The sequence below is a fragment of the Chironomus tepperi genome, unplaced genomic scaffold (assembly GCF_022539635.2).
Source record: "Chironomus tepperi strain 1889 unplaced genomic scaffold, CSIRO-AGI_Ctep_v1 contig_85, whole genome shotgun sequence".
Taxonomy (NCBI): Eukaryota; Metazoa; Arthropoda; class Insecta; order Diptera; family Chironomidae; genus Chironomus; species Chironomus tepperi.
Window position 1 is genome coordinate 8,577,014 of NW_027226207.1, and position 11,861 is coordinate 8,588,874.

General features: G+C 31.3%; 1 protein-coding gene across 3 annotated transcripts in view; it reads left to right on the top strand.

Annotated features, from left to right (window-relative positions):
- Positions 1-10,364, top strand: part of alpha-Catr (alpha-catenin related) — a 51,920-nt gene extending 41,556 nt beyond the window's left edge. The window contains exons 11-14 of one of the 3 annotated variants that reach the window (XR_011544004.1): positions 442-669; positions 1,583-1,789; positions 6,434-6,647; positions 7,997-8,130. Coding sequence is in view for 2 of the 3 variants with exons in the window: in XM_070634802.1 (XP_070490903.1) it covers positions 442-669; positions 1,583-1,789; positions 7,997-8,119 (558 nt within the window). In the remaining variant the exon portion in view is untranslated. Of the gene's footprint in view, positions 1-441; positions 670-1,582; positions 1,790-2,981; positions 3,119-6,433; positions 6,648-7,996 lie in introns of those variants that run through there. The other 2 variants (XM_070634802.1, XM_070634803.1) reach the window with 2 other exon arrangements.
- The last annotated feature ends 1,497 nt before the right edge of the window (positions 10,365-11,861 follow it).

Below are 11,861 nucleotides of genomic sequence, written 5' to 3' on the forward strand. Positions count from 1 at the left end.
ATTATAGTCAGGAAAAGAGTAAGTTAAAGTGAAAAGAAGAAGTAAACTACATAAATAACGATTAAAAGTACAGGAATAAAGTTTTGTTAATGCTAAAACTTCATAAAAACTAACATAAATGTAAATTTTTAATTAAATTGGATTTTTGTGAATTAAATTAAAAGTTACGACCAATTTTGATAGTTTATTGGTGAAATGTTATAGAACATGACTAGAAATTGAAGTTTGTTGATATTTTATCTATAATTTGGCTATTTTCTGAATATTCTAAATTAAATTCAGAACATACAGGAAATCGGAGTTAGTTAGCTTAGACCCAACTAAGACTAGATATTGCATATCAATACCTAATACCCAAGATACCCACCCCTGAACTTAATTTCTCCACCACTTCTCCCATTTGACTCACTATTCTCAATATTATATTAATTCACATATCAGATAACAAACGAAATGGATGCAGAAACAGATAAATGGAATAGTACAACAGATGAGAATAATGATATAGTGAAGAGAGCAAAGAATATGTCAGCAATGGCATTCTCAATGTATCAGTTTACGAAAGGCCAAGGCAGCTTACGTACAACACAAGACTTATTTACTCAAGCTGAGTATTTTGCTGAGGAAGCAAATCGATTGTATAAAGTTGTGCGACAATTTTCATATCAGGTATGACTTGTTTGTTTTTTTTCATTCTGTGACTCCTTTTATGACATTTTTTATACTCTTCATCATATTTTGATGACAACTGTGGAAAATTTTCATGACTCTTGTGATGTTGAGAGGGTTTGGAAGTGACAAAAACATTTTGGATGCTTTTGTTTCTCATAAATGAGCTGAATTTTGTGTCTTGGTCTGATTTATCTTGGGATTAAATGTGTTTTGAGGAACTTTTGTTTCTGATTTGTTACAAATAATTTTGGGGATTATTTGTAGGATTTATTCGAATTGTTATGAATTATAGTTTTAGTTCTCGATGTTAGACATTTGGTGACTGTTTGGTAACATCCTTTTCATCAACATTTATGTAAATTTGAGATTATATTTTTTGGACACTCCAACCGCAGCATTAAAATTTTTAATTAAAGCTCATAAAAGTTATAATTCTGAATATTCAAATTTATTTTAATTTTTAAGGGTTAAGTGGTGTTGATTGTGTGTATACCTGGAATCAGTATAAGTATCCGTATAAGTAAGGGATCGTTCATTTCCTATGTAACGCGAAAAATCGGCTTTTTGACCCCATCCACCTCCTTTTAGAAGCAAATTCCATCGTTTAAAGCGTAGCTTAATTTCGACCCACTTCCCGACATCTTCTCCTCCCTCGTCCACATCCCCACGTCTTCTCCTCCCTCGTCCACCTCCCCATGTCAAGAACATTACATAATAAGTGCACAACCCCATTTCATCTACGACAAATTGCTCTTAAATTCTCTTTAAAAGACACAAGGTCAATCAGCCTGCAACTCTCACAAGCTTCACATTCACGTTAATTTCCCACAGCGTCAAGTCATCATACTTTAACCTTTCCCATTTAATAACAGAATCTAATTAAAAATTATTCTTTATTTACCGCCTTTAGGTGCCAGCTGGTCAACCAAAGAAAGAACTGCTAGATCATTTAGACAAGGTTCCTACATACGTTCAGACACTCCAATTCCAAGTGAAAGAGCCAACCGTAGGAAAGTCAGCAACATTCGTAAAAGTTGACCATGTCATACAAGAAACTAAAAACTTAATGAATATCATATCAAAGGTTGTATCTACATGTTTTGACTGTGCAAATAAGGTAAGCTTATTTTCATATGGGATATCATGACGCAAGTGGTTTATTCTCTCTTGTATATGGAAATTTATGGTTTGGTTTTGTTGGGAATTGGAGATTTTTTTTATGTCAGTGCATTATTTAAATGCACAACTTGGCTAAAACTAATTAAACATGCATTTACAGTGGAGATTTTTTTTTCTCATTGTGGCTTAAATTATGTACACTGTCATTTGCTAGATTCATGAAAATCTCGTGAATTGCAGTGACTAAAAAAAAAGTTTGAAGTGACAATCAAAAATTTAACCAAGTGAAATAAATTGCTGAGTGATTTAAGAGAAGCTACAATTTTGCAGTCAAACAACTGTCATTTGAGCTACTCAGTAGTAGGGGACGAAAGTTTATATAAAATCAAAAAAAGGAGATAAGTGCTGTAGGGAGCGATATCTCTCAGGCTTGGGATGTTTTGAATAACTTTGGAGAACTTAATATTTATAGGAACTGTTTTTGAGGTTCAATTTTTCAAGATTTAAGACGAGTTTTTCGAAATTAAGGATGAATTTTTCAAAATTTAATGCAAGTTTGAAGTCAAATATTCAGAATTATTGACAATTTTTCGAAATTAAGATCGAATTTTTGGAGATTAAAGTCGCATTTTTGGAATTATTGACAATTTTTCGAAATTAAGGTCAAATTTTACGATCTTGAAGTCAAAATTCTTGAAATTTATGTTTATTTTATACAATTATTTTAAATAAATTTTCCGGATCTAATACAAAACTTCAGAAACATATTTATTAGATTAAAGATTTTGCAATAAAAAACATTCCAAGTCTGACAATTCTAAAAGCTTATAAATTTAAAAAAAAAAATACAAAACAAATCCCAAACGCAATTTTTAATGCAACAAAGAGAATAAATCACCCAAAAAAAAAAACGAAAATCTAATAAATTTTAAAGCTTTTCATAAGCAGAATGCCAAAAAAAAGAATTTAATATCAAAATAATTTTCTTATTGATTTCACCTCGTTTGTTTTATTTCAAAAACAATTTATCCTTGTTTCATTTTAATTAAATTGCACACACACGAACAATTGTTAGGTTTGACAGGCATCCAAGCTTTTTTTTTGTGTTATTTTCATTTTCAATTATGTTTTTGTCTTCATTTTCTTTTACTTTTTTTTCTTTTCTCTCCCTTCTCGTTTCTTTCCGGCAGATGCAAAAAAAGAAAACTGTAGTTTTTACTCTAAGCGATGGTAGATGGGATCTGGAATCGATTCGCCCTTCTTTAGACTTCTTTTCTTCCTCTTAAAAAGGCATTTTAGATTCTTCTTTAGACTTTTTTTCCTTGGCGTGAAATCTTTGACGTCTTTTTTTGCTGTAAAATACTTTTTCAAATAGTTAAAAACTGTTTTTTTGTTTTCTTGTAAAAAAAGTAGTTACAATATTCATTCCTGTAACATAAAAATGTCCAATTTATGTACAAATGACATGAAAACAAAATTATAAATTTTGTAAATTTAGTTGTTTTGTTTCTAAAATAGAAAAAACTAAACTAAAAAAACAATTTTGTTGTAATTCCACAATGAGCACTCAGTTGTCTCATTGTCTAACTTTTTTATCGTACCCAGATGGAGTATATCTGGACTGCAGCTTAATAAACTTTTCATTGATATTCCTCCTATGTCCTTTTGAATTAAAATCCCTTTTTGATAACATTTTTTGGTGATTCAAGGCGGCTCTTAAAGAATATTGTTGATGACGTAGTTCTTCCTGACCTTGGTCAAAGCTTTTCCGGGGCTTAACATTGATTATTGGAAGTTTTTTGCTTATTTGGGGGAATTTTTTTTTGGTGCTAGACATTTTTTGTGGCATATCTGAGATGTTTCAAGACACAACAGTATATCGAGCCACACAGGTTGCCCACCACTGGCCTTAGAACTCAAAGTCGACTTGAATTGTGTATGAAGAAGTCGAATCGATTCGAATAGACTTTTCCATACAAAATCCGGCTCGACTTCGACCTCTAACTGCCCTAGTATCTCCAAAAATCAATACATAATCCCCAATAACTCCATTGCTTATCCATGCAAATCTACCAAATTTCAATCTTATTCAATTCATTCCATAAACATTACATTCCAGTCCATTGCTACTAAAACATCAAATAAATCACCAAAAAAAAAGGAAAAGTGGCCTTCGTACCGATAAAAATCCATTGCCTTTTATTATCCTGCCATAATCTACAAAAGTATATACCTACGATAACAAATTAATATTAATTCATTTTACATAATGAAAACTACACACATGTATCTACATTTCATTACAAAATATTGAGTCACGTAGTCAAAAAGGAACGTCCTTCGATATTAGAAAAGGAAAAGAAGTAAGGGTCGAAGTTCTTGGTTCATTTTGGATCATTTTTCAGAATTTCCTTACATATTAACAGAAGTGTGTCCTCAAAGAGCAGTGTAGATCAAACTTTTTTGTGCCATGACACGCCTTGGTGGTAAGTTAGGAGTTAAACTGCTCACAGCATACAGTTTAGTATTTCAAATAAATTGTCGGCACGCTAGGACAGTTGTGAGCAACTTGTAAGCCGCGGCACACTAGCACAGTCGTGCGCAACTTGTTTGCAGCGGCACACTAGCCCAATCGTGGGCAACCTTTGTGCCGCGGCAAACCAATGCGCTGCCCAAAAATGTTTGCAAATACCATGAACCGTATGCTGTGTGTGGTTTCGGTCGTGACTTACCACAAAGGTGTGCCTTGAAAAATAAATGGTTGTCCACCACTGCATCAGGATATCGAAGAACACAGTCTGGACAGCACTGCCAAAGAAACAGACCCAATAGTAAAATATTCCAAGAAACTACCTTATATTCTAAAAATGTCTGCACCCTGATAAAATTGATGTCGGTTCCATTTTGTTCTTTTTTGTTGTTACCTCTTTCAATTTATTCAAGCTTACCGACGGGTAAAGAAGAGAAAAGCTCATGAAAAATTCCGTTCCTCCGTTTTCATTGAATTAATTTACTCGATTCATGAATTTATTGATATCATCTAAGGAAACTGTAAATTATGCCCTGACTCTTACAATCCCCTCCTCCTCATTCATTCAAGGCTTTTATTTTTTTATTTGCCATTTTATGAAATTGAGAAAGTTTTTAGTTAGTTCCTTATAAAAAATTTTTATGACCATTGTTTTATCTTCTTAGAAAAAAAAGCAATTTTTTTATTAGTTTTATTTTATTTTTTGTGAGTGGTGTGATAGTTTCTTTCGCACTTTCGAGACCTATTAGAGTCGTAAAAATTCATGGTTCTGTTTTCAAGGCAGACAAATTAATTTATGTAAATTAGATTGAGAACAAAAGGTGAAGAAGGCGCATTTTTCTGAGAGATCTTTGGCATTTTGAAATTACAAAAGCAGAAAGTGGAGTTCCAGTGAAGTCCGGATTCCAATAGAAGTGCCTTTTAGAAATTTTGGAGTACAGACTTTCAAAGTCCTGCTAACTCTAAACAAAGGAAGAAAGTATGTAAACTACTAAGCTGACAGTGGGACTCAAACCTGGAAATTTAAATTTCACACTAACTCCTTCATCAACTGCGTTTTCAAGACACTTAAGATTCATGCCTCTTTTCCAATTAAACTCCAATTGAATTCCAAATATTATTAAGAACTCTTGACCTAATTTCTCAATCCGGTGAACTATTCTGGTCCAAATTCTTATACTTTAAGCTGTCTTTCTTGTCTTCCTTGGCGAAGGCGCACGGGGCCCATTTCCGCATTTAGAATTCGTCGAAAGCCGGATCTGTCTTTAGATAACTTCAGCAAGTTTCTTACTTTTAGCTGTATTTCGACATTATACCTTACAGAAAAAGAGCGAACAAGCTAAAAGTAATGCTAGCGAGCATGTTCAGCTAACAAACTTAAGTAAAGCATGTTCTTAAGAGCACACTTTTTGTCTGTTAGGATATAACAAGGTCTTAAATGACATATGACATACCTAAAACACTAAAAATGTGACATTTGAATATCGTCGTGCTGGAATCATGCTCAATCCGACAGTGTATAGTCTTGCTTTAGAATTTCTTCCACTTGGGCTTGTCAAGAGTTAGTGTTTAGTATTTTTATAACTCTTTAGTAGTGTTTAGTATTTCCTGAGTTGCCTCTAACTATTTTTGACTTTGAAGTCGAGTTTAGTCAATTATTGTATTCAAAATTCATTCTTCCTTGCTGCTTTAGTAATGAACAAGTAATTTTCCACAATAATACAGACAGTTTCTGAACATGCAGACCAGTTTCAGTTCTTCTTTTAAAAAAATGCGTCTTTTTTCGAAAAATGCGTCCTAAGAATATCAAAACTACAGGTTGTAGTCCACAACTACTCACTCATCACTCACCTAAAAATGCTTTCAATCTTTATTACTTCCATTTCTTTTACTGCTCTTGTATTTATGACTATTTCACGTGGACAAATGATTATTGTTGCTTTTACTTCCTCTTCACTCTTTACTTTTTTTTTGGACGACATTGAAAATTATAGTTTTTCCTTGTTAAGCCACAATAGTCATTCGTTGTCCATACCCGCCTACTTAATTATTATTTTGTCACTTTTCATTATTTCCATCATTTTTCTTTAAATTTTTCATTGAATATTTTAGCATAGATTATGTCTGCCTCAACAAGTAGCCATTTACACAAAATAATTCCGACAATTACCTTGGATATGATATTGGCAGGTCCACGGACTTTTTCAATTATTATTTATGACTTTAATTTTTTCATCTTAATTTTCGTAACTGACTTCATCGATTATTCATTAAAAAATTATGATTTTTTGTAAAGAGCATAAATTTGATGAGCATAAATTTAAAGGTACATACTGTAGGTGTTGTTTGTGACGTGCTTCTAACCTCACATGCCATAACACATTGCGAATTGGATGATTTAATGCTAACAATGACTAATGTGAAATAATTTTCCTTTCCATGCTTGATTCCGTACGTAACAAGGAACATAAATATATATGTGACCAAACTTTACCTAAAAATATGTTCTCAATATTTCTTTTTAACCCAAGCTTATTGCTATTAAGCGCAACAACTTTATCCTTGCATTGCCAAAACCAACAAGTTTTTTTTTTTGCTGGCAATGTGGATACATTTCTCTTACTTATTTCTTCTTTCTGTACATTCACTTGAGATTTTTAAGAGCCCACATAATTTGTCTTATATTTCTAACACTGTTTTTTGTTACAAATTTTTTTGTTTTTTTTTTATATATTTTTTGGGGTTTCGTTCATAAATGACGTATACTTTGAATAGCTTTCTCAAACAGACAATGAAGATATACCCACCTAAATTAGCGTCCTTGTGAGTGTACTCGATCCATATGATTGAAAATGCTCAATTTTGTTGGTATATACATGAGAATATGCGCTCCTTGTCTGTTCAGGTTTAATGAGTAATTGAGATAAATACAGTTTTTTGAAAAGGAGTGTCTTTAAATCTGTCAAACTAGTGTCTGGAAAATTCAGGAATTTTAAAGAAATTGAGGAAATTTTTAGAGCAAATGCTCAATATTTGACACTTTGCTTGGATCAGCTTCTGATTCAAGTGATACAATGGTTCCATACGGATTCTTAATGATGCAGGGCACATTGGTTAGCCATTAAAGCTTGTAATGTCATGACTCATGAGCATTGGGCGAATAGAATCTGATGATATTGACAACATTCTATAAAATGATTGATAAATTGGCTTGTAGTGGGAATCGAACCCTAGTAACTCGGTCTCAGGCACCTTGCTACCAATATGACAGTCACTTTACTTTCACTCAGTCACTACACAATCTTAAATTCATGGATTTTACAATATAGTGTTAAAAATTGAGATCCATGGCTTCAGTTCTGCTCTATAGCTTAATTCTTTTATAGACCATATAAGCATACTATTTGCCTTTTTGGATATTACTTGCACTCGCTCAAGAATGTCTAATACTCAGTTATCTCTTGGCTATATTAGACACACTAATTTTTACACTGACGTCATTTATGAACGACCACTTTTTACATTTTTTCCTCCAACTTTATCTTTTTGCTTTTTGAAGACACTAATGAATTTATTGATTTTGATTGTCGACCAAAAACTGTTTTTTACAATAGATAAAATTTTTTTCAACACTTTTTTTGCTTTTTCTCTTTTTTCTTAATCCACAACCAACAGTATAAGCTGGATTTCAGTGGTCTAGGACGCTCGACAGCTGGAAATGCACGAGACGAAGAAGGAAATTCAGGAATGCAAGGATCAGATTCCAAGGGCTCGTCAACAAGCGAAGCGAACATGTGACAGTACGGGATGCGTCGCGGTAAAGGCGACGCCCGAAGGACGCGTGTTTCATTCTTATTATTTTAATAGAAGAAGGAAAACCAGCGGCACAATTAAAAAGGGGATACATCTACATAGTGTATTGGCGATTTTTGTGCATTACAAATTTTTTATGCTGAACATCATAGCAATCTATTAAAAAAAATTTGTTAAGCTATGCAATGAAAATTATGGCCTGGCAAACCATAAATATTCATAGAATTCCATCATTAGCATGCACATATTTTGCTACATCCAACAAAATGCAAAAAAATATTTTTCTGATAATTAAATTTTGTTATTGTTTAAAAAGTCGATGAATGAATAAATTAGCAATTTATCGACTATAATACGCCGGTCATCAGGTAATTTAATAACAATTTATCAGAAATAAATCGTCAACATACACGAAAAAATAATATAATTCTCATCCAATTGAATTTATGGGACATTTTATGTCCTTTTGTTGACTCCAAAACAACGATAAAAAGTGATTGCTTAAATTAAAGGACAGAGTTGTCGCCTGACGACTACCTATGGATGGTTAGAATGTGTGGCAGACACTGACTTTGCCATGGGTAGTATCAGGTCAGGCCTATGTCTATGTTAACTTACTTCGCTGGTCATACAGATCAATTGTGATCCGAGACCAACCTTAGATTCCGCTTGAATCTAGCTACTGCTTGCCAATTATCAATAAGGCACTGCATATGTCTAACTTTGCATTCCCACATGCATAGACAATGTCAAGGCTACCAAAGCACATTTATAAAGGCACATATCTGACAACTCTGTTAAAAACCATAAAAAAGCAACAACAACAAACAGCAAAAATCGGAGCTATTAATTCAATGAGGAAAAAGGATTGTAGGTGCGATACACGCCTTGAATAATTTTTTTAAAACTGTATATATTCATTTATTCAAGGCGGTTAAAGAGCGTATAATATCCCCAAAGAAGCGAAATAATTTTTGTGCCACTGGTGTGGAAATCAAGTACATCGTATACTCGATTATGATTTTTATATAGTTTTAATATTTTTTTAAAATTATAAGAGTATTTATTCATTCGAATTTAATGTTGTTTAATGATATTTATGTTAAGTCTTGATTATTATTTTAAGGACATTTTGGAGAGGGGTTGAATGACTTTGGTGGGAAATAATGGAATTTTGTTTGGAGCTTAGAGTCGACAAAGAGATTTGAAATTTATGAAGTAGAATCAAAATATTGATTTTTATAGGAAGTTCTAGGGAAGCTTCTTGAGAAAAATATTATGAAGAATTTAACTCATTTTTATGACAGACTGTCTTACATTTTGTAGCTTGAAAACGCAATTTTGAGCTATTTTGAGTCTTTACTCAGCTCATGATGTGCTACTCGGGCAATCTACCATCTATTCTAGATGCAGATATCTTAGACAGATTCATCCAGTAAGGTGATATATGGAATAGATCGTCTGACTAAGATAATATCAGTCTAAGATTAGTTTGACTATTCAAATTAACAAAGATCATAGGTTATTCTACCCATATAACCAAGAAAGTACCTGTATCAGACTCTTTTTTAGAAAGGAGAGATTCTGATATTGTCTAACAAAGCTGTTGAAGCAAGGCAGAAAGTCTGAGTATCAATTAATTGAATTTCCTAACTGAATTCAATCGAATATCCTCAGTAACAAATGCTTATTGTTCAGTGATTAAGCAAATCGAGAGTTAAGTGCAACTGGTTCGAAATATAAGTTTTTCACTACCAATAGAAAGCATTGAATCAATAATCTACTGTACTAAAACTAAATAGTTTGATAGATAGCTTGACATCGACTTAAATCTATCTGGAGTCGAATCGACTTTTGAATACTAAATTCGAGTCAAGTACAGTTTTGATCTGTTGTAGAATAAAATAAAATAGAGCTCATTAGATTCTCAACCACCAAAGTACGAAATGCCAACCTGCGAAGAGCTCAAGTAGACAAAAATATGTTAAAACTAGGCATTTACTTGTCTTTAACTTGTCATATCGTATTTTTGTCTACTCGAGGATCATGATACCCTAACAGGCAAAAGCATGCTTTCGTGGTATAAAAATATGACTATGGTATCTAAAAGCAGTCTCTTTGCCTGCTGGGAATAGTTAAATAGAGATCGAAATCAGCGAAGTAAGGTGAATTCAAATATTTATTGAGGCAGAGTTGCTTACGCTAAGTTGATGTCAATCTCTGACTATATTGAAGATTCAACAACTCGAAGTTCTCGGATTTTGTATGGATTTGACTCCATATAAAACATGACTTTTCATGTTCATGAGTCATAAACATTCTCTTCGCCCGTCTCCAAATCCATTAAATTAGCTATAATTTCATAAAATTAAAATAAAAAATAATGTGGCAAATAAGAAATCAAAAGTTTTAAAAAAAGAGATGCAAGAAGATGAAGAAAATTTTTTGTAAATCGTCAATAATTTTTTATTAGACATAGAGACTCATTCATATACATATAAATAGAAAGCATAAAGAATCGCTTTATGCTGATGAAAAAAAATAATAAAGTAATAAATAAATTAATAAGTAATAATAATAATAAAGTTTGAACATTTCAGACAATTCAGAGGTTAGTGAATGCAAAAAAAAAAACTTTAAAAATTTTCAATAATCATTTTTATTAAAAAATATTAAAAATATATATTTTTAAGATGAAATTCCTACATTATCACTTCGTGTTCTTCGTGAATATCTTTATGACAAAGTATAAAAAAAAGATGAAAACGTATCTAAATGTTTCGATAAAAAAAAATATTAAAAATTCGTAGACTTTTTCAAATGAATGCGATTAATTTAATTCATTCATTTTGTACCTGTTGTATGAGAGTTTAACTCAATTTATAGACTTTCTGATTTTTTTGTATTTAAAAACTTTTTTAAGGCTCTCTATATGTCCCCCCACCTTTATCTTCCCCCTATCAATATCTATATTGTCTTACTTCCTACTTCTATTTTGTATAATCGAAGATATAAAAAAAATGATATAAATTCTTATTAATCTGGCTGTAAAATTTAAAAATTCGAATTTCCTTTTTCATTCTTTCTAATAGAAACCTTTTTAAATGTTTATTCTAATTTTAAGTAACATCTTGTAAAGTTGTGTGATGATTTTGACTTGAATTTTGTAAAGAATATTGTTCTGTGATGAGCAAACTTGATTTTTAAACATGAAAAGTTTTTCAAATTGTTTCAAATTTTTAATGTTGTTGAATTTTAAAAATTGCAAAATTTTGAAATTTTTTAATTTTCAAATCAATAAATCCCAAAATTTTGAAAATACAAAATTTTTTGAATTTTTAAATTATTCGAATTTAAATAATTTTTCGAATATTTAAATTTCGAATTTTGAATTTTTTCGAATTTGAATTTTTGAAAATGTAAAATTTTAAAAAATTCAATTTTTTTCTATTTTTTTATGCTTTGATACTCATGAAATTCAAAGTTTTAGATTTTTTGATATTTTGAATACAATTTAAGTATTATGAATCGTATTTGAATTTTTCGAATTTAAGATTATTTAAATTTTAAAAACCATGATAATTTGAAATTTCTAAATTTTACAAATCGTTAGATTTTTGAATTTTAAAGATTCGGAAACTGTAATTTTCGAATTTAGAATGTTGAGATATTCAAATATTTCAAATTTCAAATTTTTTCTGAGTTCGATTTTCGAAGTTTTTCGAAA